Genomic DNA, 27,584 nt, shown 5'->3' with positions numbered 1-27,584 from the left:
TTGGATGTGCCGGGGTCTCCGGCCAGTCCGTTGTTCCCACTCCGGAGTAAAGCCGCCTTGAGTTCCACGGGGCTTAACTCCCTGGTCAGTGAGCATATAAAGACGGCAACCTAAGGAAGGGGCTCGCTGGGCTTTCCCAAGGAAGCCAGCAGAGAAATTCATTTCCCCGGAGGCTGCGATCCAACGGCAGAAGCAAAGACAGGGCTCGTGATGGAGCTCGAGCATTTCTTGCGGGAAATATTTATTCATTTCTATGTGCGCACGCAAGCGATCATTGTTATTCCATGTCAAAAATTGGGAGAGGGTGGCTTTTAGGACAGCCCTCCAGTGTAGTCTGGTGTCCCTTTCCCCATACCGGCAGGTGAGCAGTTGAGTATGTAAGCGCATGAGACCATAACCCAGCAGTGTAGTCCAGGCTTAGCATCAGGCGTAATTGCGCATCTAATGCACCGTCGCCCTCCTTTTGTAGAACAATAGGCAGTAGTAGCCCGACGGAATTCCCCCCGGGGATTATATTGTTAGCGGAGTTTAAAGGTAGGCCCTGCAATAGAAGCTATATGCTCCCTACATGTCACTTTATATTTAGGGCTATACAGATATTCGCATACACGCAGACACATACAAAATCCATAGGATTATTATAGGAAAAATGTAATCGAGTTGTCCTCTCCACCAATACGCAGCGCTCAGCTGGGGCTCAAGGCGCCTTGCCTTACACGCACTTCGTCGGGGCTTGCACCCCTCCACAGCGCGCATGAAAACTCAAATTCAAACCCGGAGGCAGAGGAGGGGCGCGTGGGCGTGGTTACCTCCTGTGGGCAACGTGCCGGGCAACCAATGCAAAGAAAAAAGGCCACGGCTACATAGAGACACGGATGATAGACTAACTGCCCCGTTTCTGCATTACGGCTCTGCCCTGTGGCATTCAGAGGGAATCGGGAGGCGAGCTCCCTTGATAAAAAGCCTACATGCTCTCTCTGCTTCCCGATCTTCAGCCGTTACCTCCCCAAGGGGCACCTAACCCTGCGTATGACTCTCCAGGCGTCGTCGCTACTGAAGCAGCCGCCCCGCCCAATTTCTACGATGGCACCAGCCGAAGCACTTCCGCCTCGTTACCTGATTCTTGCCAGGGCAAGGGAGGACACGTGATCTTCGGCTAGTAGATCTGTCTCGGGAATTTAGGGTCTCTCTTAGCGCATTTATTGACAAGGTCTTGGATCAACCTGTCATCACGCTCCTGCTTACCACCACATCTGGGTCTATATAAGTGGGCTAACGAATCCGTCGTGGGTAGAGGTGAGTGCTACAGACAGACTTTATTTATATTATCGAAAAATGTGCGTTTATCTTGCGTTTCAACCCCTCCACACCAGCATCCGAACTAAAAGACAACGGTATGTACCCTGTCTCCTTCCACTCTTTAAAATGTTTACACGGAAGTGCCATTGCATTCAGATAGGGCTCAAAACACCGCGACAGCCCGATGCTTTCATGTAGAATTAGACACAGGGTGCTAAGAAGGCATGTTTTCATCCTTATATTGTGTAGGGGATATTTGTGGATGTGGACATAGGAGAACTTCTGTACACTGGGGAGTTTCCTTCTAATGCCACCTCCTTGGCTTTATTTTGTCTACTCTTGTACAGTATGTATATTATTGCCTAGCTAAGCATAGACCTCACTTCTCGAAGGCTTGTTCTATTTTTCAGGCTGCGTTTCCCCCCTCTTCTCCCCTCACTAAACAATCCATTTCCTGCTTTGCTATTAAAATCCTTTTGATAGGAAGTACAATCTCAGTTCTGTCTCCAAAGCAAACTGAACTGATTTCAATGGGCACGGATTGAATCTTCAATTAAACCCAAGTTCCTACCTTCCATGTGATAATTCTAAGAGTTCTAGCAACTTAGTTACCTAGGAAATGAATCCCATTGGTTTCAGGTAGGATTACCTTAAAAGTAAATTCACGGATGACCGCAGCCGAAGACAGTTGGGAACAAAGCTCGTGGACAAAGATTCGTATTAACACGGTAGTCCGCAGCCTGATGCAACGCATGATTACTTAGAAGCAAACCCCACTACGTTCAGTGGCGCTTACTCTTCAGTAAATTGGCATAGGATTGTAGCCTGAATCGCGCAAAAAATCAGGACCCCCCCCCCTTTATTCCCTATTATGTCTGCCTAAGGCAGTTGCACTAACAAAAGGGAAGGATGGAACAATATTGTCCTACTTTCTCTTACAATTGATAGTTCGTGGTGGTCATTAGCTCGCGTGAGAGAGATCGCAATCTACAACTTTTTATTCCAGATCAAAGTGGTCTTGCTGTAGTCAACGGGACTACTTCGGAGCAAGCCGTTTATTATGGATTGCCGCAACCGCGCCAGATACCGCAGTTGTGCAGAGCCTCTCGCCCACCCCCCGATTGCGGTCTCTAACACTGAGCAACTTTGACACCCATAGTTTACAACGCAGTGAGTTAATATAAGAAGTGTCCTGGAGCAAACCGATGAGCAGGCCATGAATAACCTTTCCCCGCTGATAGTGTCTTGGCTCCTTATCAGGGGTTGAGAGGAGAGGAAAAAACTGTGCAGGATGAGTCCCTCAGAATGCACGCGGGTGGCAGATACCATAGCAGGAAAATTATTAAGCCTCTACACTTTGTGGCAAGTAGATCACCCATTAATCGGCAAGGTTTGCATCCAAGCCAGACTGGAACCTATGTGTCTTGCACTGAGCCCATGGCAACCTGTCTGAGGAACAGACTGGCAAGGCCATCGGGTGCAGGCTGGCTCAAAATCCCATTGGGTTCCCTCGCAGTCTCGTCTCTTTCCGTCTGGGAGCAATAAGAGACAGGGGCGAGGCGTGGGGATCCGCTTTCCCCCTTCCTCCTCCGCAGGCTTGAGAGGTATCGATGCGCTCGGGCTACTGCGGGGGGGGGGGGGAGGCCGCTCCGCTGCGCGAGCGACTCCCTCGGCTTTCCCGGCGCGGCCATTTCGCGCCTGCTTCCCGGATCCGCGCAGCACCATAGAGACCGGCGGGAGGAGAAGCCGGCGCCGGAAGTGGAGGAGCTGCTCCGCCCGGGATCCTTCTTATTATATCTCGGTTTCTTTTCCTCCCGCACCCACAAGCAGGAAGTGGTTGCCGTAGCAGCGGCGCAGCAGGAAGAGCTTGGCGGAGAGAAGGTAAACAGAGCAGCCCCGCCCTGGGGAGGAAAGGCCGAGAAAGGCGGCCGGTGATGGGGGAGACACCAACACACACGCGGGAGGGTTGGCGGGGCGCGACTTCGTGCCCTTTTTAATACTCCGGTGTTTGGCCCGGTTGTGTGTTGGTGAGGCCAGACGGGGAAGAGATTCCCCTTGGCAGGGCCTGCGACGAGTGAAGTAATGTTTCAGTTACAGATAGGTAGCCGTGTTGGTCTGCCATAGTCAAAATAAAAAAATTCCTTCCAGTAGCACCTTAAAGACCAACTAAGTTAGTTCTTGGTATGATGAATTGCAACTCATTACCAAACTTAAAACCATGGAGAGACCTGGTCTGAACAAAGACATTGGATTCTTATCTCATTATACATGACTAAGCCATTTTTCACCTTCTCACCCCTTGCCTTTTCCTGTAAGACCTATTGCAGAGTCGTCAACAGGCTCATCTCAGCTATCTGCCAATCTCCCATTCCCACCACCCTTCTGAGTAATACCCCTCCCCACCTTCTCACTATATAGAAGGATCTGGCAACTTCTGTTTCAGTGTATCTGAAGAAGTGTGCATGCACACGAAAGCTCATACCAAGAACTAACTTAGTTGGTCTTTAAGGTGCTACTGGAAGGAATTTTTTTATTTTGAAGTAATGTTTATAAGCAAAAGATGGCCACGCCCTGTAGAGAAGCACTACTTTGCCTTTCTCAATCTGCTAAGTTTTGACAGGGATTTGAGGGAGGTATGTGCACTCCTTCATTCCACATGTCTACTCAGAAGTAAGTCACATTGAGTTCACTGGGGCCTGTTGCCCAGTAGGGAGGTAAAGGATTGCTGCCCTGGGGTAGAAAAGTATTGATTCAGTGCAAACATTTGTACGGAGGTGAGGTGGGGATAAGCGATGGGGAAAATCTTCTTGGTCACTATAGTGCTCTGGTGTGAAGCTGGGGCGGATGATGGCCATCCTTGACTCCTCTGAGACACTGCATGGAAAGTGTGTGTGTGGTAAACAGGAGATTTCGGGGAAAACATCTCTGATGATACATATTCCTCCTCCATTAATGAGCTACCCTATTAACCTGGTGGAGGCTCTTTCCTGTTCATGGCTTAAATAGTTCTGTGAAGTGATTGATTTAGGTCAGAGGCTCCAAATTAAGTATCCCAATAGATTCTTTATATTGCATTGTGAAGAGGTAGACATCTAACAGCTTAAAAGATCCTTGAGGGGTATATGTGCTATCAGGAACACCTCTTCAATCCCAATTTGCTTCCATTCTCTCATTAGTCCCAGACTGAGGAGAAGCATGCAGTAATCTCCTTTTGTTTAGCCCAGTGGTTTTCAAGCTTTTTGAGTCTATGGCTCCCTTAACCAACTACATTCTTTCTGTGGCACCACCATGGGGCTCAGGAGCCCAGTTATGTCACCCCTTGCCTGCAGAGCTGGCAGTGCCTCACCATTTTCAAACACCCTCCCTTGTGGAGTTTTCCTTCAGCCTCCTCTGCTCTCCCATCTCCTTGGGAGTTCTCTGGGCAGCTGCTAAAGTCATCCCTGGTCTCTGAGCTGCCCACCTTCCATAAAGGTAGCCAGGGCAACTGCAATAAACAGCTGTGAAAGCCTTTGGGAGGCAGAGATGTGAGGGCATCAGAGGAAGGAGGGGAGGGACAGAGGCCAGTGTTGCCCGCAGCACCTCTGACCATCATTCAAAGCACCCCAGGGTGCCACGGCACACTGGTTGAAAACCACTGGCTTAGCCTAATGGTCATCCAGCAGACTGAGGACTTGCAAGATTCTCCGCATAGCTGTCAACTTTTAGATTTGAAAATAAGGGATTAGCAGCCTCACCTGTCCTGGGGACAGTCTACGGGATATCTAACAATCCGGGATAGCAGCGGGAAGCAGTGGGAAATGGTGCTGGCATAGGGGAATTTCCCGCAAAAAAAGGGAAGGTTGACAGCTATGATTCTCTGGCATGAAACAGAGGTCAGTGTAGTGGCTTTTGCATTGTTAGGCTATTATTTGGGTGTTTTTATGACTATTGGTTAATAGTTCAGTTAACCAGTCCTGACCTTATAAGTGTGACTTCTTGTCTAAACATCCACATATGCATTAAGCTGTAATGGTGGACTGAAATAACCAATTTGAGAAGGACAATATTTATTTTTAAGAACTGTATTAATAAAATAGATGTTAGATGCAAAATGGTGTTAGAGTAGAACCTGGGCTGTGGTTTTAAACCTTTGTGCTGTTATGGTAGAAAACTACATGCACAATTGGGTGTGTCTTTTATATTTTTTGCTGGAGCCTCTTGCATGACGGATCAGACAAGGTGCTTTACAGTTTAAAATCAGTTTGCTTCTTGAGCTAGGCAAGTGCCTACAATGGAACTTTCAAAGATAATACCAGCTGTATGTGTTCTCACTATACGTGTACATAGCTTCACATGTACATTGGATCACAGCCCTTGTTTATGCCATTTACAAATGGGAAAAGATTCCGTAATGTTATTTGTAAAGGAAGCCTGCACTGAGGGTTTTGCTCTAAAGAAGCTTGCTAAGAAATATTAGATGAACATCAGCATTTATGTTGTACAGTATAAGTTTAGTAGTTGTGCAGCATCTCAGTCAATAGACTCAAGCAGAAGTTTCTTAATGCTCTAAAGTGATACGCATTAATCAAGAGAGCACAAGCAAATTCTAATTATATAGAAGTGCTTTCTGTAAATATAGTTTGTCTGGGGCAACTGTTGTAAAGGTATCCCATTCTTAAGTTCTTGAAAAACACAGTGGGGGTGAAATTACAGTAATTAGATTGTTCAAAGTGTTGCTTTAACTATCCTAATCACAATCTACTTGCTTTTAATATTTAATTGTACTATGAGTCCATTCTGCTAGGAAATATTGGTTTTTTCCAAAAGCAGCACCTGCAGACTTTCTTCTGCTTTAATGTAGGCTAAGCTTGTGAAAGGGTTGGGTGCTTTTTTACATACATGTAAGCCTCACAGTTGAACAAATCTACCAATGCAGGAGTGGGCTTACAACAAAAACCAATCAGATATCTGATCTGAACAGTTTAACTAGTTCTAAGCAAATATTAAACTAGTTCTAAGCAAATATTTCTGACACTAAAACAAAGGCATCTTATGGACTAGCATGAACTCACAGATACAAAAGACAAGTTAATAATGGCCCCATTGATAGAAATTCTGAGTAGCAAATCTAGCTGATGCAGTTGTATGAGTGCTCTGTACTTCTTGCCTCTTAAAAGATTCTTGAAGCTGTGGTTATTGTGTTATTGTGTTTATTCCAGAACAATGCCTATCTTATGAAAACTGGAAAAGATAACTTAAAATAGATTTGTCCTTCTGCAGAAGTATATCATGTGATAAATGAGTGATTGCTATGTAGTATATCTCTGCTGCACTAGTCATATTAAACTGGGTGTTAAAGGGTTAAGCATTTCCGTGCTGCCACCTTAGCTAATACTGACTTTAAAAAATAGAGTAGATGTTTCATATAGTGCAGTCCTTTCTCAGAAGTAAGTGCTCTGGAGATCAGGCAGGCACCAACTATTAGATGCTCCCCCCAGCCACTAAAAACATTCCTTTTACCCAACCTCTTTTTGACTGTTAATACTAACTCCTGGCATATCTGGAAACTGTAATTGTAATGGATGTTTTACTGATACAGCTTTTATTGTTACATTTTGTTAAATGTTGCCGTTTTTATTGCCCTGTAACTATTTTATTGTGTTTGGAAATGCAAGACAATATACAAATAATTTTAATACAGTACATAAATTGTAAGGGAGATTTGCGTTGTAGTAATGTGTCTAGGATTGTACCCTTAAGTCTTTCCTGCAATGAAGAATTATTTCTAAGTAATTAGATACTTTATCATTATTATTTTTGCTGAAGATTGGTATTTATGTTTATAATCTCTAGTTTCTTCCCTTCCCTTTGCTGTTTCAGGCTTGCTGTAGTTCTAAACCTGCAGGAGACACTCAGAAATGACTCACTGGTTTCATCGAAACCCTTTAAAGGCTACAGCTCCTGTCTCATTCAATTACTATGGGGTAGCCACCACTCCAGCTGCAACAAAGATTTGCAAGTAAGTGGTTCTAAAAAATCAGTGGGGCTTCTCAACATACAACATGCATTTGCAAGTACTGAAATAAGAGACATTCCAACACTGAATCTCTCCAAAGTATCTGTCTTTGAACTGTGTTTTTGGTGTGTTTCTTAATGCAGTGATCTAAGATTATCACGAAGCCGACTCTTGGAGCTTTTTACAGATCTTAGTTGTAATCCAGATATGATGAAAAATGCAACTGATTCCTATTTTTCACTCTTGAAAGGTAAGATATCAGTGCAGCTGGCATAGTTGTTCTGGTTACTAGTAGTTTCAGTAAATAAATCTCTGTGCTTGGCATAGAGAGCACAAATTCTCAGCTGTGCCAATAAAAGATAAAAATGAGACACTAGCCCAATGGGCATGATATGTAGATCAGTGGCCCAGAGATTCATATGTCTAGTGTATGTATTTGACATATTTGAAACCCGTAGGTAAATGCTGTACTTCTATAGCTTTCTTAATTCTGCTTTCCCACCTAATAATGAAACAATTTTATTTAATATATTTATTAGTCAGTTTATGCAACAAGCCTGTAGAAGATGATGTACAGTACAATATTAAGTATTAAAACTGGCCTCCAATTAGCCCAGTGGAGTAGATCTTGGGGGCTATTAAATAGTGAAAGTCCACATATAAACAAATTACGTATATAAGGCTGAGTAGTAGACAAAGGAACAATTGCTGAAGATCAAGATCATCGTTTTGAAAATTACTTTGAATTTTAGAGGAGTTTGTTTGTTTTAACAGGCTTTATAGTTTCATTGGATGACTCTTCACAGGATAGCAAGCTGAGATATATTCAGAATTTTAAGTGGACAGACACCTTGCAAGGACAAGTACCAAGGTACTTACATACATGTAATATGGTTTTCAGTGCCTATTGTAACTATTTTTATTACTTCTGTTTATCTCATGCCCTTTCTTTCAAGGCCCAGTGGTAAAAATATAATTTAAAACATTTTATAAATTATAAAAAAAATTACATCAAATCAGCTGATGGGCTTTATCCTTTCAGTTCAGTATACCTGAATGAGTGTCTCCACCCCCATCATTCTGCCCAGACACTGAGGTGCACTGAGGGCCTTCTGGCGGTTCCCTTGCTGCGAGAAGCCAAGTTACTGGGAACCAGGCAGAGGGCCTTCTCAGTGGCACCCGCCCTGTGGAACACCCTCCCACCAGATGTCAAAGAGAAAAACAACTACTAGACTTTTAGAAGACACCTGAAGGCAGCCCTGTTTAGGGAAGCTTTTAATGTTTAATAGGTTATTGTATTTTAATATTTTGTTGGAAGCCGCCCAGAGTGGCTGACGAAATCCAGCCAGATGGGTGGGGTAAAAATAATAAATTATTATTATTATTATTATTATTATTATTATTATTATTATTAATTAGCTGATTGACTTATCCTTTGTTCCAAGAGAAAAAACCTGTAAGCCTGGGTTCTCAAGTAGTCCATATTTTGGTAACTGAGAGGCTGGATTGTACAGTTCTACACTGCTTAGATTTTCTTTATGAATTAGTGGTATATAAATATTTTTATAAATGAATACTAATGACAAGCCGCACAATGACTTGCTTCCTCTCTGGCTTAGCAGGAACGAGGGGCACAAAGCACTTGCATTTCCAGCAGAATGCTGGAGCACACTGCTTATTCACATTAAACCAAGCCACGATGATTAGGCAAGTTGTTGATGCCTGGAAACAAATATATATTTATATATATTCTCCTATGATTTGGTCTTCCACAATATCTGCATGTTTAGGGTGTTTGTATGGGTAATTGCAGCCCCCCCCCCCCGAATTGCAAACCCTTCTGCCCAGAATGGATGGAGAAACCCAGCCAGATGTGCAGGGTATAAATAATAGTTTATTATTATAAATTTTTATCATAGAACCCCAGAGAAAAGAAGATTAGTTCATATGAAATTTATCTTTACAGGGCATGTGAATAATTCTGCTTAGGATAAAATGTTCCATTTAAAACACCAACTAGTACATTCTCAGTTGCTCTTTATAGGGAACTGTAAAAGTTCTGACTGCTATTCTGTGCTTTGTTTGGAGGGGTTGATGGAGACTTGGATTTTGCACAAGAGTTATGCTTCAACCATTCTTAATCCAGTTTAAAACAAAGCGTAAATTGTTTCTGACTAAACAATTATCCTTTTCAAGTTGTCTGAAATCTATGTGAGGAGCGTACATTTGAATACTCTGGGGTTTGCTCACATGATTTGGGATGGGAGGGTGAGGAAGGAACTAAACATTAGATTGTTTGTTCGCCTTAGAAGTCTCTAAAAGAGAGGTGGAGTACTTAACAGTGTGTTGTAGTTGATGCAAAAAAACATTTGAGTTTATATTTTTCTTTCTTTCTCTTCCCTTGTCCCTTAGTGCCCAACAAGATGCTGTGTTTGAACTAATTTCCATGGGATTTAATGTGGCTTTGTGGTACACAAAATATGCATCGAGGTTGGCAGGAAAAGAAGAGTAAGTATTCTCACTTTAGTAATAGGCTTCTAAACTATCTACCTCTTTTCCTGTGCAGCATTAGTTGTGCTTAAGCCCATGGAAACATCAATTAAGCCAACAGATGAAATTGTGAAGTAGCATATATAGTGGTTATATAAAGCACATATCTGGCTTTGGACCAGCATATCTGAAGGACTGCCTATTGTTATCTGAGCCTGCCCTCCTCTGATATTCTCATCAGAGCCCCTGCTCCAGGTTCCCCTTCCTTCAGAGTTTTCGGTACAGTGGTGCCTCGCAAGACGAAATTAATTCGTTCCGCGAGTTTTTTCGTCTAGCGAATTTTTCGTCTTGCGAAGCACGAAATCCCATAGGAATGCATTGAAAATCAATTAATGCGTTCCTATGGTCAAAAAAAGTCCAAACAAAGCCAAATTTGGTACAACAACAGTTTATTAACTGCTCTTTAAAGTCACACATACTGTAAAGAGCAGTTCAAAAATTTAAGGGAAAATAAATAAACTTTATAAACATGACAGAAATACATTTAAAAATCAAAAAAGGGTACATTACATTTTCTAAGACTCTGGGGGACCACTCGAAGAAGGTTCCTCTTCCACTCTTTGCTTCTTGCTTAAGAACCTGTCCATGGTCTGCTGCTTCATCCGCCTTTTCAGCACCTCCCTGAAAGACGACATGACCCTTGTATCAAAAGTGTTCGCAAGGTCACGTGTCACGTGCTTGTCAGGGTGGTTCCACTCTGCAAAAGCCTGCACATCCTTCCACTTCAGGCAAATGTCCCTCAATTCTTTGGAGGACAGCCGTTCCTCAGTTGCTTCCTCCTCTTCCAGCGAGGCCTGCTCCTGCGCAGCCTCTGCCTGCAGTTCGACCATCTCCTGGGTGGTCAGCTCGTGGTCGTGCTCCTCCACCAGCTCGCTGACGTCCTCCTCTGTGACCTCCAGGCCCATGGTCCTCCCCAAGGCAACAATGTCCTGCACCACTGTTGACTCTGCTGCATCAGAGTCACTTGGTGCCACACAGTCCAGCCCCAGGCTGCGCCAAGCGCAATTCAAATTTCTCTGGCTGATCCCTTTCCAGGCCATGGTGACCATCTTCAAGCAGATGACAATGTCGAAGTGGTCCTTCCAGAATTCCAGGGTGATGGTGGTGCAATCAGTCACCTCGAAGCATCGCCTGAAAAGCTCCTTGGTGTAGAGTTTTTTGAAATTGGCGATGACCTGCTGATCCATCGGCTGGAGCAGTGGCGTGGTGTTAGGCGGCAGGAACATGATGTTGATGAAGCTGAACTCCTCCAACAAGTCCTCCTCAAGGCCTTTAGGATGAGCAGGAGCATTGTCCATCAGAAGCAAAGCCTTCAGCGGCAGGTCGTTGTCCAGCAGGTACTGTTTGACAGCAGGGCCAAAAGCAAGATTGACCCAGTCCACAAACAGCACACATGTGACCCAAGCCTTACTGTTGTATCGCCACATGACACTCAGCTGCTCCTTGTCGACCTTGTGTTTCTTGAAGGCCCGTGGGTTCTCCGAGTGGTACACCAGCAAGGGCTTGATCTTCAGGTCGCCGCTTGCGTTGGCACAGAAGAGCAGGGTCAGACGGTCCTTCATGGGCTTGTGGCCAGGCAACTTGGCCTCCTCCTGAGTGATGAAAGTCCTTTTGGGCATCCTCTTCCAAAACAGCCCGGTCTCGTCGCAGTTGAAGACCTGCTGTGGAACGTAGCCCTCCGTCTTCACAACCTCCAGGAACTCCGCTGCAAAGTCTTCAGCCGCAGGAACATCAGAACTGGCAGCCTCTCCATGCCTGACCACGCTGTGGATTCCAGATCTCGTCTTGAACCGGTCAAACCAGCCTCTGCTTGCCTTGAAGACTTCTGGCTCGCCTGGGGTTCCTGGCTGTTCCCGGACGAGGTCTGCGTGCAAGGCCTTGGCCTTCTCACAAATCATGGCCTCAGTCACTGTGTCCCCTGCACGCTGCTTCTCTTCTATCCCGCAGGGCTCCCTAGGCTGTGAATAGCCGCCTACTGCCCAGAGCACGCCGAAGCAGAGCGCCCCGCGCTTCAGGCAGATATCCGCGGCTGGGGGGGTGGTGGAAATAAATTTTTCCCCCTTTATTTCCCCCCAAAAAACTAGGTGTGTCCTATGGGCCGGTGCATCCTATAGGGCAAAAAATACGGTACATACTGGAGCTGCAGTTGTTGGGCTGTGTTGACTGACGTTTATAATCGGTGACAGAACACACATTACATGCAGAAGGTTCCAAGTTCCATCCCTGACATACTTAGTGAAAGAAATCAGTGTGTGAGAAATGGGAAGGGCATCTGCTTGAGACCCTGCCTGTCTGTCAGTGCAGACAATCCTGAGCTAGACACAACACAACTACAGTGGTACCTCGGGATGCGAATGGGATCCGTTCTGGAGCCCCGTTTGCATCCCGAACAGAACGCAAGACACGACTGCATGTGTGCGCGGGTTGCGTTTCGCCGCTTCCGCACATGCGCAAGCGGCGAAACCCGGAAGTAACGCGCTCCGTTACTTCTGGGTTGTCGTGGAGCACAACTTGAACGCGCTTAACCCAAAGCACATTCAACTCAAGGTATGACTGTACTTTGATCTGGTATAAGACAGCTTTTACCTTCTGACTGTCTCAGCTGTATCAGACATTTAAAACAAAGGTTATTTACAGCGATCCCTCCTGAAATGGGGTGAGATAATAGAAATTAGAAATAAACCTGGCCAAGGAGAATTCTGGAAAATTGATGAGGTTAAATGGGAGTAAATTCGGGTGATGTTTAATATCCTTGGAGAGCTGCAGTACTAATTTGTTGCTCCTCCTTTAGCATAACCGAAGATGAAGCAAAAGATGTCCACAGGAGTATGAAAATAGCAGCTGGGATTTTCAAACACTTAAAGGTACAAACCCATTTTATTTAAATAACAAAAACAACACACACACCGTATACCCTCTTATGAAGATCGTGTTTTTGTTCTTGCTTTGTTTTTGGTCAGTATAACCCTTGTTTTGGGGGATGTTCTGATTCCCCTCCTTTTATACAGTAACTTAATTTAGAGAACGAAGAACAAAGTCTGTGGAATACCCACCATGGGATAGTTGCACATCAGGATTTATATGGGGGAATTGCTTGAAGGCATTCCAATATCACCATATTTGTATGCATGGAAAACAAGCTAAACAATGGGGAGGGGGGAGGAGATGGTTATTAGGGTTTGGCCTTATTACAGTAAACAGAACAGTCTCTTATTCCCTCCGACAACCACCCCTGCCCAATTTTCCCCAGCCTGCCCTCATTTCATTGTTCAGGCTCACATGCTCAGAAAAAGGTTAGGATAAACGAGTGCCACTGCTCTGATTGAATCCCAAATTAAAAACTGTTAAACTGGAGAGGGTTTCATCCCTGCATTGTGCTTCCCACTTCTTCTAGTTGTGTAGATATTACTCTTGAGTAATGCACCTTCAAAAATGCACTCCAAATCTCTTGGAAGCTTGTCTTTTTTTCTTTTTGTAGTTTATAGGGCAAATCTTCCTAATGCAAGGAGATTTTGATGTGAGGGTGCATTCAAGCAAGCAGTCAAGCCCTAGAGAGACTATACCACATGCGGTTTCTCAATTTTGGAATGACTTATTGACTAGTGGGGCCTGATCTAATAGCAACTGTCTTTTGTTGATCCACATACCTCTGGAATTCCATGGTAGCCATAAATGCTCCATACACTTCACAGAGTCGGAGAATTCATTCCTTTGCTTGGAAGTAGAATGGCACAATACTTTTACTTATTTGCAAGACTATTTATAAACCCACAATACATGTGAAAAATATAGCAGTGTGCAATGAATTCATTAAAACATCATAATATTATAAACGTATTAAGTACAGAACAGATGACTCAGCAATGGATCAAATTAATTCTATAAAAAGCTGTGTCAAAACAATAATCTTTTCAACAACAAGTAATGAAAAATAAAAACTGTAGGTGCCTGTTTGATTTCAATAGAAGCATGTTCTAAAATAGTGGTGCCGCGATGCTAAAAGTCTAGTTTGCTTAGAAACCGGGTTTAATAAATAAAAATAATAATATGTAACAATCATGTGGGAGGGACGCGGGTGGCGCTGTGGGTAAAACCTCAGCACCTAGGACTTGCCGATCGCATGGTCGGCGGTTCAAATCCCCGCGGCGGGGTGAGCTCCCGTCGTTTGGTCCCAGCTCCTGCCCACCTAGCAGTTCGAAAGCACCCTTAAGTGCAAGTAGATAAATAGGTACCGCTGTATAGCGGGAAGGTAAACGGCGTTTCCGTGCACTGCTCTGGTGCTGGTTCGCCGGAGCAGCTTCGTCACGCTGGCCACGTGACCTGGAAGTGTCTGTGGACAGCGCTGGCTCCCGGCCTCTAGAGTGAGATGAGCGCACAACCCTAGAGTCTGTCAAGACTGGCCCGTACGGGCAGGGGTACCTTTACCTGTACTAACAATCATGTGCCTGCTCCTTCAGGAATCTTTTCAGGATTCAGCTTCTATTTATTTTCCTGCATCCATCCCATCACTGACTCTGGACACTGATCCAGGACTTGCACAGGCTCCTCTGATTTAGATGTAACAGAGAGGTAGAGCTGAGTGTCATCAGGTCCCTGGTGACGTCTTGCTCAAAGTCTCCTAATGACTACTCTCAGTGGTTTGTTAAAAGCATTGGGGGCAAAGATGGTACCTTGGGGAACCCCATAGCAGAAGTGCCAGGGGGCAGCCAAATAGTATCTGAAAGCCACTCTGTTAATCATACAGAAGGTAAGAACAGAAGCAATGAAGTACAGTGCCACCAGTGCCCATCCCAGAACCAGTCCAGGGTTATACCTGTGATCTCATTACTCCTTGGTCATTTCCTTCAGATGTTACCTCTGTTTGGTTATAGCACTTCAAACATATCTTAAATGACATTTTTCCCCCTTTAGGAAAGCCACATCCCTAAGCTGATCACTCCTGTAGAAAAGGGAAGAGATTTAGAAGCCCGACTGATAGATTCCTACGTTATCCAGTGCCAAGCTGAAGCCCAAGAAGGTACTCCTTAAATTTTTAAGGGCTCTCTCTGGATTTCTTTATATTTTCTCTCCTGGGGAACTCTAGGGTGGAACGTGGTTTGGCATTTTACCTCATACTTGTGGGCTGCCTGTAAGCATTTAGTTGGCTGCTGTGAGGACAGGATGCTAGACTAGATGGGCCTTTGGCCTGATGCAGTGGGGCTGATTTTATATAGTAATAATGCAAAATCCAGATATTTTAGGGGCATAGGAAGATGCCCCTGGCCAGTATTTGTCCACCTAGCTGAATGTAGTCTACTCTGATTGGTAGCAGCTCCCAGTGATTTAGAGACGTTTCTCATCACCTGCTACCTGATCCCAATAATTGGAGACACCGACAATCAAACCTGTAAGCTCCATGCAGGACTAAGGTCCTTCCTCATAATGGATTTGAAAACATTGGTTATGAAACTCAGTAGATTATTTATTTAACTGATTTTCTCCCTTTGTATCAAGTTAATTAAGGAATATTTCTATTTCTGATCCTTGGAAATGGAAATACTCAATTGCTGGAATATTTGAAAAACAGGATCCAGAGGGGATCTGGTTAGCTTAATGTCTGTTCTGGAAAAAACTCCTGGATATATAGGATTACCAAGCATATAGAAGAACAAGTCTTGCTGAAGTAATCAGCATGGCTTCTGTGAGGTTAAATTCTGTCCTTTGGAGTCTTTTGAGAGTGTCAACAAGCATATAGATAGAGGTGAGCCGGTCAGCGTCATGTACTTAAGACCTTCAAGAGCCTTTGATAAAGTACCTGGCCAAATGCCCCTGAGTAAGCTGAGCAGTAATAGGATAGAGGAGAGGTTGACAGGTTTACTGCTGACATCCTCATGTTCTGACATTGCTCTTGACATGGTAATTTCAAATTTCTATTCTGGCTTGAACACCTGTGTTCCCATCCTTTTCATTCTGACATATATGCACAACTATACTAGAACATTATTCTGATCTTTGGTATAATGCCCGTGTTATTAGCTTTGGGGCATCTGTCCAGTTCTATTACTCATGATATCACTTTTGCTAATTTAATTAGCTACATTCAGCCATGAGCAATGTTTGTACCTTTTTTCATTGTGAAACCTGACCTTTCCTGTTTCTACCAGCAGCTATGAATAATTCAGTTTAACTTTAAGATAGAAGAGCCTGGTATTTGAGTGATTTCCTTCAATAATTGGGGCAGGGGTCTCAGGGTCTCAAATTATTTACAAAGTGTCTGGTTAAACTGGGGGATTTGCTCCTACAAGATGTAGTGATCATTACCAATTTTGGTGGTTTTTAAAAAAGAGGGTAAAGCTCTCAATGGCTAGTAGCCGCAATGGCTGTGTTCTATCTCCTTTGTCAGAGGCAGTGTATCTCTGTATATCATATGCTGGGAATTGCAAGTGTGGAGAGTTCTGTTTCTTGTGGGCTTCCCAGAGGCATCTGATTGGCCACTGTGAGCACAAGACGCTGGACTAGACTGGCCTTTTAGTCTGTTCCTGCAGGAGGCGTCGTGTGTTGTTCATCCGGTGCGGCTCACCTGTTAGAAACATGTTACCTTTTCTTTATTTCTGAACAGGACTTCTGTGGCCAATTTTTCACTTATACTTTTAATCTCCATCAACTACAGGAAATAGCTTCAGCATATCTATTTTTTTGTTTCAGTGACTATTGCCCGAGCTATTGAACTGAAACACAATCCTGGTCTAATAGCTGCTCTGGCCTATGAAACAGCTAATTTCTATCAAAGAGCAGGTATGTCAGAAAGCACTGCTGTATGAATTCTTGATAGCTTCTTAAGCAAGTCCTAAAGTACAGGCTCCTAAGCGTTGAAAGAATACCAAGGAAATATTATGGACAGTAAATGATTTCCATGGCTTTCAGATTTAGGTAAGAAGGGTCTTGGTTTGGGTTAACCATGATTCCAGAAAGTAGACTGACTTGATAATGTTTACTTTTCCCTCTTTATAGCTAACTGGGGCAAGAAACAAACTTAGGTTGAGAACTTAATTGGCTTGCTGTAGTTTTCTCCAAATAAGTTAGATGTATCTTGCAATCATGAATATTAAAAGACAGTTCCCAGAGTAACTAGAGCTTTCATACCAAATTAGGGTCTCAGCAGTCACAGTAAGAGGATGGCTTTGTGAATAGACTGCTATTGTAAATGTAATGCTGTCTTCTCCTTCCAGATCAAATGTTATCCAGTCTGGACCCAGCATATACAACCAAGTGGCGAAAATACCTTCAGCTGAAGTCATGTTTCTATATGGCCTATGTGAGTGCTCTGTCATTGTTTATAAACATTTCAAGAAGATTTCCAAAGGGCCATAAAATACTAGCATAGAATGCAATCAAAGCTTTGTGTTCTATTTAAAGCAGTACATTTCAGGAAGAGTGTGTTTTTGATAGGATGCTCTTAAATTTCCTGTAATATATCAGGCCCAGCATCTTGTCCCCACAGCAGTAATCCATTACCTGTACGATTCTGCTGCAGTGGACAGTGGCAATTGCATACTGTCTCAAATAAAGATGTGCATTGTGAACGAGAACAGAAATGCACTTTGTACGTATTCTGCTTTTTTGCTCTCCAGTTGGATTGTTGGTGATGCTTCCCAGGTCATGATTCTGCTGCTCTTCTACCTCAACCCTTGAAGCAACTGGCATTTTAATGTTGCTCCACAGCATGTCGTAATTCAGGGGTCAGCAAACTTTTTCAGCAGGGGGCTGGTCCACTGTCTCTCAGACCTTGTGGGGAGGCTGGGCTGTATTTTGGAAAAAGAAGAAGAATGAATTCCTATGCCCCACAAATAACCCAGAGATGCGTTTTAAATAAAAAATAAAAGGGCACATTCTACTCATGTAAAAACATGCTGATTCCCAGACCGTCCGCGAGCTGGATTTAGAAGGCGATTGGGCCTAATGTAGCCCCCGGGCCTTAGCTTGCCTACCCATGTCATAATTGTTTAACAAATGTATTCTTTCACCAGGCCTACTGCTACCATGGTCAAACACTCCTGGCCGGTGATAAATGTGGAGAAGCCATTAGGTCTTTGCAGGAATCAGAAAAATGTATGTATGGTGGTTTAAAAAAAATCTTTTAAACTTGTTCATAAATAATCTGAAGTTAAGGGTGAACAATAATGAAGTGGCCAGGCTTTCACAGATGATGCCAAATTATTCAGGTGGCAAAAACAAATCTTAGGAAGAGCTCCAAAAAGTTTTCTCCAAGCTGGTTGAATGGACATTAAAATGGTAAAATGCATTGTTAGCATTTAGCTCCATGAAAGTGTCAGCACAGGGTTTGGCATCTGTGAGAAATGCAGATTCCCTGTTGGGGATCATTAGGAAAGGGGTAAAAAACAAAGCTGCTAACATAATAATGCCTGCATACAAATGATTGGTGTGACCAAACTTGGAATATTGTTTCCCATTCTGATCACTCACCTCTAAAAGACGTGTTAGAGGTGGGAAAGGTCCCAGAGAGGGCAACCAAAAAGTTCAGGCAGCAGGAGCAATGCTTACAATGTTTGGAGCTGCTGGTTCAAGAAAATGTCTTAACATGAGGGGACATAATAGAGGTTATAAAGTTATGCATGGTGAGGAGAAACCAGATAGAGAGATGATGTTCTCCTTCTGTTGTAATACTAAAGCTGGGAGCCATTTGAAGATGCTCAATGTTGAAGATTTCAGGACTGACTAAAGAAATTACTGTTTTATACCGCACACAGTTAAACTATGGAATTTGTTTCTACAACATGTGATGGTCACACTTTTGATGACTTTAAAATAAGTTTAGACAAATTGGAAATGGAGGAAATGGCTCTTGGTGACAACAGTGGGAGAGAGCGCCTGTCTTCCTGGCATCTGGCTGGCCACTGAGAAATGGAATGCTAGACAAGGTGTAGCCCTGGGTCAGATCAAGCAGGCCTGCTCTTACATTCTTTTGTACCTTGTCCCTCCCTTCCGGAAAATATGGGATTTTACCTTCTATTTACCACACATCAAAACATCCAAAGTCTTGCTCATAAATGCAGAGAATCAGTGTCACTTAAATCTCCCTCAGAACATTCTTAATAGGTCTGGGACTTGCTGTGGTAAATATTCCTGTGCCAAACTGATAGGTGCGGAGAAATCATTAGTCTAGGAAAGACTGCACTGTACCCGAGCAAAATTGTAACATAAGTGTTGCCAAAAGTATTTTCCACAAAGATATGATAGTCAGATTTTGTATCTGCTAATCGTCTATATGAGATTCAGCTTTAAAAAAGCCTAGAATGATTTACATAGGGGGAAATGCAATGGTTGTCTTTTGTTTTTTGCCAATGTAGAACAATCAGCAAAAGTAAAAAAGCAACCATCTCACTTTGTGACTGTTCAGCTTGTTGTCATTTCTCCAAGTACATGTCATCGTTCTATAAAGCGTAAAGTGTAAATCATGTCCATGATTGTGTTCTCAGTATTTCAGATCTTCTTTCAGGTGAAAACAGTAGATTGTCCAGCTTTTACAAAGAGGAATAATTAAAGAGCATGGTCTCATTTGTTGTTTTCTTGTTCAGTTTTTGCCAAGGCTGAAGCTTTGTGCAAAGAATATGGTGAAACCAAAGGTCCTGGAACTACAGCTAAGCCTTCCGGCCACCTCTTCTTTCGGAAACTGGGAACTCTGGTGAAAAATACCTTAGAAAAATGCCAGCGAGAGAACGGATTCATGTAAGTTTGTTACATCTCTTCCGTGCTTTCAACAAATACTTGCATGGTTTTTAAGTGATCTTGCTTGTTGTTTTTTGAAATACAGTAACAGCCAAATAAGCCATAAACATATTAACTAAAAAGTAGATCTTGCCAAGTTCTGTGGGAAATTAGTGCTAACGGGTGCGCATGAACGTGTGAAGATCGGCATCCATTTTGTATGGCTGAGAGTAATGATGTTAAAGGCTGCTAGCAGATGATATTCTTTCATACTTCATTCTCTAGTTAAAAAAAGGAATTGGCAGGGCATACGCTTTATCCATTTCCCAATTATAATAAAACTTCAGCAATAAAATAAGCAGCCTGAAGTGCTCGTGAAATCTTCATTCCAGGATTCTTTTTGGGTTGTGATCCCGTGTTGAAGACCTTAAATACAGGCCAGTGAAAAATGATCTGGCCAGTGGGCGAGATCATTATCTCCCCTGCTCCTCACAGGCCACATTTGACAAGTAGGCAGAGCAGCCTACCTGTCAATCACTTGATGTCACAGTGGCGCCAGTTGACCTTTTTGACCCACAGGAGTATTCAGAAGCCCCTTTTCAAAGTACAGTGGTACCTCGGGTTACAAACACTTCAGGTTACAAACTCCGCTAACCTGGAAGTAGTACCTCGGGTTGAGAACTTTGCCCCAGGATGAGAACGGAAATTGCGTGTCGGTGGCAGCAGGAGGCCCTATCAGCGAAAGTGCGCCTCGGGTTAAGAACGGTTTGGGGTTAAGAATGGACCTCCAGAACGAATTAAGTTTGTAACCCGAGGTACCACTGTACTGCCTTGCCCAGTGCTTTGAAAAGGACTTCAACAGCCCCTTTCAGAGTGCTGCCTCACTCAGTGCTTTGCATAGTGCTCAGCATAGCTGATTGGCAGTGCCTGCAAACCTTTCAGCTGAGCCAGATTTATACTTGCCCCATAAGTATACTTATAAAGTATACTTTATACTTATGGTGTCAGATGTAGGTCAGTAGGCATAGCTTGGCAGAAATGGCTTGGTGGGCCAAAGGATGCTGCACAGGCCTAATTATTCCTTTGGGCCAGAGGTTCCCCACCCCGATATAGGAATGAATGTGCAGACTGTGAGGTGTGTTTGTTTAAATTGTGCCCACTGCCTTGTGGCACGAATCCTGAGTCCTGAACGAGAAGAACGAGGAGGTTGCTAAAATCCAACATGGTGTTTTTTTCCCCAGTTACTTCCAGAAGATTCCCCCAGAGGCTCCCCAGCTGGAGCTGAAGGCAAACTATGGTCTGGTTGAGCCAATTGCTTTTGAGTTCCCTGCTTTGCATGCACACTGGACCTCAGAAGCCCTTTCTGCGTTTGATCTCACCAAAAGGCCAAAGGAGGACAGTGTAAGCAATTCTTGCTGCTTTTTCCAACTTGAGTTACCTTTTGCATCAGCATCACCTTGCTTTCTTGCTTTGTGGAGGAAGAATGGTGTTGATAGAGATTAGTGCTGTGAAAGCGTTGGATTTCGGTGTCTTGGATATCTTTGCCTTGTTCCAAGGGCTCCCTGCACGAAATGTTACTCTCTTGAAAAGCTTTCAAAATATGCCTTGGTTGAAACCACTATTGAATAATATGCAGCTGCACTTTTTTAGTACCTGAAGAACTGGCCTAAATTTAGAGTGCCTTCTGCATTCTTGTGTACCAAATTCAAAAAAACAAAAACCTGAGTAATCTAGCCCTGTTTTGGCATTTGTGTTGCTCTTGTGAAAAGAGCAGGGGAAAGGTTGGGGCTCTATCAAGTCCTGTTGTCTGTTTACAGCCCTCCACAAGTTGGAGAACGAAGATCCACAAGAAGTGGAGGCTCCCCACTTCAAACCTTTACCCTCAAATTTATAGACTGAAGCTGACTCACTAGAGGCAACAGACGTTGATAGTACACCCTGTGGCTGTTTTCATGTGGTGAATATAAATGCACAAATGGGGCTTATTTGTCTCTTGATTCTGAAAGCCACAGTGCTTAAATCTGTATTTAAAAGAAAAACAGAAAACATTTGCGCTCCAGTAACACCACTTTTTTTCTTTTTATTTGTAGGCTAAACCAAAACCAGAGGAGGAAGTGAAACCTGTGAAAGAACCAGATATAAAACCTCAAAAAGACACTGGGTGCCAGATCTCTTAAATGCTTTGAAATAGCCCTTGTGAGCTGCATTTTGTGAACTCTGGGTTTTTTATCATCTACCTTGTTTTCTGGACTTTCTCATCCTACAAAGGAATTCACTGCTTTTCGAGTTTTTATAGATACTTTTCTTTTAAGCTCTCTTTCAGAAGAATTAAGTGATTAAAATTGGAATTGTCATAAATGTACCCTTCTCAGCATAGAAAGTGAGTGTTTAGATGAATTTGCACTGGAAGGTGGAATAAATGATAGTGAATACAAGAGATGAAACAGAAGCAGGTGAGTCTTGGGAGAGGCAGTATTTTGCGAAGGAGGAAGACTGAACAGGAGGAAATTTTGTAGAAGCTTTAAGGTGGCATGTAAAAGAGCTGACTGAAAATACAAAAGTCGAGGAACATTTTTAAAAGGTAGGACAAATTCATAGTACTGAATTTTAAGAGCAAGGATGTTAAGTTGAGGCAATGGAGACTTCTAGGGGAATCAAAGTAATAATCTATTTAAAGAAATGGTATGGAAATATAGTGCCTCACCTTGCTAAGGGAACAGAACGTTTTAGCTCATGTAATTTTTACCCTGGAAGGAATACAACTGATGCCGTGTTGACACTTCAATTACAGCAAGTGAAATACACGTAAAATATGCTTTTGAAATGTATTTTACCTTGAAGTCCTTTGACGGAAACAAAATGTCTTATTTTGGTCACGCTTGGGGAAGAGAGATTATAGGAACATATGTTAAGCAAGATTTAGCCTTTGCACCTTTGAACGCAGAGCTGCCATGGATAAATATCAAGCTGCTCTGTTGTGTTTAAAAAAATCTACCCACTCCAGAGTCTAGTAAATAACACATTATGGGGAAGGCCTGAAGATAATGGCAGATCTGTGTAGTAAATATGAAGAGGATTCATGTTAAGTATTCGATATTTGTGCCAACTGCTGTTATCAGAAATGGGGTAAAATCAATTTAAAAGGTTATTGTAAGTGTAGAGAAAGGATGAAGGAGAAACAAAATTGTGGAGTTATGGGAGCTGCAATGAGATAAGACTAATAGAATGGAAAAGCAGAATCAAGATGTGTCATGGAGGATGGGGATGATGTTTGTGGAATAGAGTGGCTGTACTGATTCCGTTCAGAGACCTGGGCTGCATCTAGACACATCAAAAAAGTGTTTCAGTTAAATGAGTTGTAAATTTAAACAGGGAAAACAGGTAGAGAAAAACGAGACTCCACGTCGCCATCTCGCATATACAACGCATATAAATCGCCTTTTCGTTACCAATCTGACTGAGGCCCTGGTTGTGGATAACCAGCAGATTTCAAAGATCTAGAATTGTGACCTGGAGACAAAAATGTTGACTCTTGAGAGCCAAGACAAAAGAATGTTGCTGTATGTGAGCTACTTGGATTACGCTATGGGAAACTAGTAGAATCTGGTTTGCAGAACATTGCTTTGAAAGAAAAATGTCCTGTAAAAACAACTACCATTAACACATGATTGGGAAAATTGCTGCTCCATCCTGCAATTGAATTTGTATGTATTTGTATAAACAGAGTCCTCCGTAGATTACTCTGGCTCGCTACCTGTATTTGGAGAAAGTAAGGTTATTTAATGCGGTGTGGTATCAGCTTGGCTGGCCTCACCAAAGCCTAACAACACCTTTAAGATGTGACATGCTACTGTGCTCATGCCCTCCTTGTGGGCTTCCCATATTCACTTGGTAAGGATGGAACACTAGACTGAATGGACTTTTTTCTGGACCCATCAGGGCTCCTTTTATTATTTGTGCCAGCTATGCCAGTACAAGTGCAGACCCTTCATTTCCATCAAAATTTAAAACCATCCAGTGGTTTAGGAGGTCTTCCTGCTGCCTTACACCACACTGGATGAAAGAATAGTGTTCTGATGTATGGAAACATATATGAATATGCTCCATGCACTGAGAAGCTCATGGCATTTGTAAAAGACCGGGAGCATGTCCAGCCAGGGATTAATAGGGATCAGATAAGCCTGAACGGCTTAACAAATCTTTGGAATGTATTGTGCTAAGGAACTGTAGATTGTGTTCTTATTAGGGGTTCTGGTCAGTAACCTTAAATTAACCAGTTTGTAAAATGTAGTTAATGAACAGTTAGGAGTTGGCAAACAACCTGCCCCCAGGCTTAGCATAGAAAATAAGTTTCATAGCTCAGTCCTGGTTGTATGTATTCAGAGGTAAACAGTCAGTTATTTCAGTGGAGCTTAACTCACATATAAGTGCTGCCTTTGCGTTCTTTCACTTACCATCCATACTTCTCATTCTCTTATTTATTCCATAACCTTCTTTTCCTCTCTGTTGCATCAGGTGGGTCCTCCCTGTCCCCTGACCACATGCCTGCAGGTTCAGCCACCTGTAGTTTCTCAACCAGCAGTGTAAGAAGTTTTGGCTGCATGTTCTTATTCTTGTTCAGCCCCTTATCTTTGGTTGCTCTGAAGCTGCCACTAACTACTGCACAAAGCGCTTTGTGTGCTCAGGGTTGTGATTCCCAGCCCAGTACTCCAGCTTGTAGTGGATGCCCTTGTATGTTACATACATTAGTATGTACACCATTTTTTCATCTCTTGGGTTTTTCTTCCAACTCTGCTTCTTTCCTGCTGCCCTCGCTCCGTTTCTGACTGCACATTCCCGACTGGTAAGATCTTCCTGAAGCTATTGGAGGAATAGGTGTGACATGACGGGTTAAAAGTCTTCAGTACACAAGCCAGTTTTAAATTAAATAGAAATGTGTGATTCCAGTGGGCTTATCGGCGCTTCCCTTTCTTTTGCTCTTTCCAGGCACAGCCCACACTTTAAGGCTCTGTGTCTGAGCATCCTTTCTTGTGGCTCCAGGGTTTCCCCTGTGAAAATCTGTTCTTTAAAGCTCAGTCAGAGCAAACAGCAATCCACAGAAAATCTGAACTGATGTTTTGGTGGGGCAAAAAGCTCCCAACAGCCAATGCTTAGACATGGGGCTTTTAAGTGTATTCCTGTGCCTGGAAAGAGCAGGACAAAATGTAAGGTTGGCTAAACCCTCTGACTTGTTGGTGCCTTTCTGGTGGTGAAAAGGCACTGCTTCAAATCTGTGGAAATGTTAGCTGGCGCTGCAAGATGCTTTGAAGAATATACTGATTTTTGTACCGGTCACTAATGAGGCAGCATGTTAGTGAGCGTATTTGCAGATTTGGGATTCCAAAATTATCCTTGGCAGTAAAAAAACATTCCGTTTATTTTTAGAACAGCTGTGTTTATGTATTTAAGGTTTCCTAGTGTACATGTTTGCACACTCGCATACAAAAACACATGCTGAAAGTTCCTGATTGCTTTTTTGGAGTTGGGAAAACTTTACTCTTTACATCTTGCCATTACTGGAATGCTGGTTGAGATCTGTATCAAGAGGGAATTAACAGATCTTCCTGGTCCCTTTCCCAAGCTTGGGTGGCCTTTGACTGCATATCAAGAATGTGGTATGAATGGAAATGAATCAACATGCTCTTGGATTTCTGTTTGCCTTTTACCATAATTTTGACTCGGATGTCATGTAGTATATATAATTATGTATATAATTAATGAAAACAAGGCATGATCTTTTTACACTCCAGTGTATATAGATTTCTCTTTTGTAATTGTGACATTTTTCTCATGAAGGATATAAGCTACTCAGTATCAGTATGCATTCCCTACATTTAATACTTCTGATTTGCTTCTTTGGTTTGCTCCCCTGCTTGCCATAACATTCTTAAGAGAAGCTGGTTGGGACTTTATGGACGAATGAATTACTTAACATGCAAGCTGAACATTTTCATATTATTTTCTGAATGTTGGGCTGCTTTTCCTTATGCACTCATAATTAAAATGTATCTGATGGGAAATGTAGCAATTGATTTTAAAACACTGCTCTGTAAAGCACCATGTATGTTGATGGAGCTGTAGGAATAATAAAATGCCTAGCATGTTCACAGTTTGTAGGCTGCGAGTGTTAATTCTTCAGCAGATCCCTAATGTCGCAGTGGGACCACGTAACCCCTCTGAATACCTTTTTGCTTAGCTGCTCTGATGTCGCTGGTGCACTGGAAAGGCTCCCCAGCCTCAATTAAATTTTGGTGGGAGCTGCTGCCTGGTATGACAATCGGGACCCACTATAGCTGAAGGAGTGTCTCCACCCCCATCATTCAGGTCCTGCTCCAAGGGCCTTCTGGCAGTTCCCTCACTGAGAAGCTAAGTTACAAGGAACCAGGCAGAGGGCCTTCTCAGTAGTGGCACCCACCCTGCAGATGACAAACAGATAAAAAACTATACAACCTTCTGAAGGGAGCCCTGTAGGGAGAAGCTTTTAATGTTTGATATTTTGTTTTGTCCCTTTATATTTTCTTGGAAGCCACCAGAGTGTTTGGGGCGACCTGGTCAGATGGGCAGGGTATAAGTAATAAATTATTATTATTATGGCAGGAAATACAGCCTGGATAATTGATTTTCCTTACTGTTCTTACATTTCCATCCCACCCTTCCTTCAAGGTGGTGTACGTAGCTCTCCCCTCCCCATTTTATCCTTGCAACGTCCCTGGGAGGTAGAAAAGGCTGAGAGTCAGTAAGTGGCCCAAGGTGACCCAGGTGAGTGGGAATTATACCCCGGTCTTCCATGTCCTAGTCCAACATTATCCACTATGCTATGTAACTTCTTTTCCTGTACCAGATTTTGAATGTGACACTATTTTCTTGTAAATCACTTTTAGATATGCTCTGGGCGTTAAAGTGGACTATACAAATTATATATACTTTTACATGAACTGAGAGTAATGCAAGGTTCAAGAGACTTTACAGAACTTGGGATACTAGTGTTAAAACCATTTTTATTAAACCAGATATATAAATTTGGCAGCATGATATGGCCTTTAATAAAAAAGAACTCCATAAGCTGCAGTTTCAGCAAACAATATGCTATGATAAACGGTATGCCTGAAATCTCCTCTGACTGTTTTCTGTTTTATTTTAGCTCACAGGAAATAGCTAGCTTTGTTAGAGACGCGCCACCCTAAAAGCTTAATTTCCCCTTTGGATATCTCAGACAAATCAGTAGGATTATTGGTTTTCAATGAAGAAACACTAAAGCAGCATGTGTTACACCCAAGTTTTCATTCAGCGTGCAGTGCTAAAGCTCTAAAGATTAGTATGTATCATAGCTAAGCATCTTTGTCTAAGCATGTGAGAACCTGCACTGAGGCCAAAGGTACTTGATTCCTTTAATTCAAAAAATCAACTTGTGTCCCGATGAGTCCTGTGATACAGCCTTACACACAGCTGGATATTAATATATTGCAAAGACAACTCTGCACTTAAGAATTGTGATGCTGCTTATAATTTTGTGAATTATCACATGCTACTTATACTGGTCAAGATACTATAAGTAGAAGATTGACTACTGTAACCTACCTGATTACTCAAACTAGGCCAGATTACAAACCAATGTTGAATTATTCCTGCATGGTCGCCTGTTACCTGATTGGTTCACAGTCTCTGTTAGCCTCTGCTTATCTCAAGGCTTAACCCCAGGCAGGGGAAACAACAGGCTTTTTTACGGCAAGCTGTTGTGGGGTTGTGTGTATGTGAATTCTTCCATATCCTTCTGGTGCTCGCTCTTTTTGGCACCTAAAAGTTTTTATGTCAAGTCTCCTTGTGAAATAAGCAACTAGCTTTCATGCAAAGGCTCTTCTGTCATTCATCCTTTGGAAACGCTTGATGACATCCCAGGAGCCCAGCGCCTACCAAAAAGTACTGGCTTTTAAAAAGCAGGAGGCAAATTCATGGATGATAAGGTTATCGATGGCTACTACTAACCCTGATGTCTATG

At 42.9% G+C, this 27,584-nt stretch overlaps 1 protein-coding gene across 4 annotated transcripts; it reads left to right on the top strand.

The window, feature by feature from the left end:
• The first annotated feature begins 29 nt into the window (after positions 1-29).
• On the top strand, positions 30-25,700 carry BROX (BRO1 domain and CAAX motif containing). 4 transcript variants are annotated; one of them, XM_083496139.1, is made up of 13 exons: positions 30-1,296; positions 7,159-7,297; positions 7,438-7,544; positions 8,069-8,165; positions 9,707-9,802; positions 12,636-12,708; positions 14,756-14,861; positions 16,529-16,618; positions 17,053-17,138; positions 17,851-17,932; positions 19,420-19,570; positions 20,791-20,950; positions 21,640-25,700. In XM_083496139.1, the coding sequence occupies exons 2-13, from the start codon at positions 7,197-7,199 to the stop codon at positions 21,724-21,726; spliced, it is 1,236 nt and encodes a 411-aa protein (XP_083352265.1). In that variant the 5' UTR covers positions 30-1,296; positions 7,159-7,196; the 3' UTR covers positions 21,727-25,700. The 4 variants fall into 4 exon arrangements, with proteins under 4 accessions (XP_083352265.1, XP_083352264.1, XP_083352267.1 ...); XM_083496138.1 differs by lacking the exon at positions 30-1,296 and adding an exon at positions 3,026-3,180; XM_083496141.1 differs by lacking the exon at positions 30-1,296 and adding an exon at positions 3,878-3,932.
• Positions 25,701-27,584: the final 1,884 nt, after the last annotated feature.

This window comes from Podarcis liolepis, assembly GCF_965112155.1.
Source record: "Podarcis liolepis genome assembly, chromosome: 3".
Classification (NCBI taxonomy): Eukaryota; Metazoa; Chordata; class Lepidosauria; order Squamata; family Lacertidae; genus Podarcis; species Podarcis liolepis.
The sequence above is the reverse complement of the archived record's forward strand: the minus strand, read 5'-3'. Positions and strand labels throughout refer to the sequence as shown.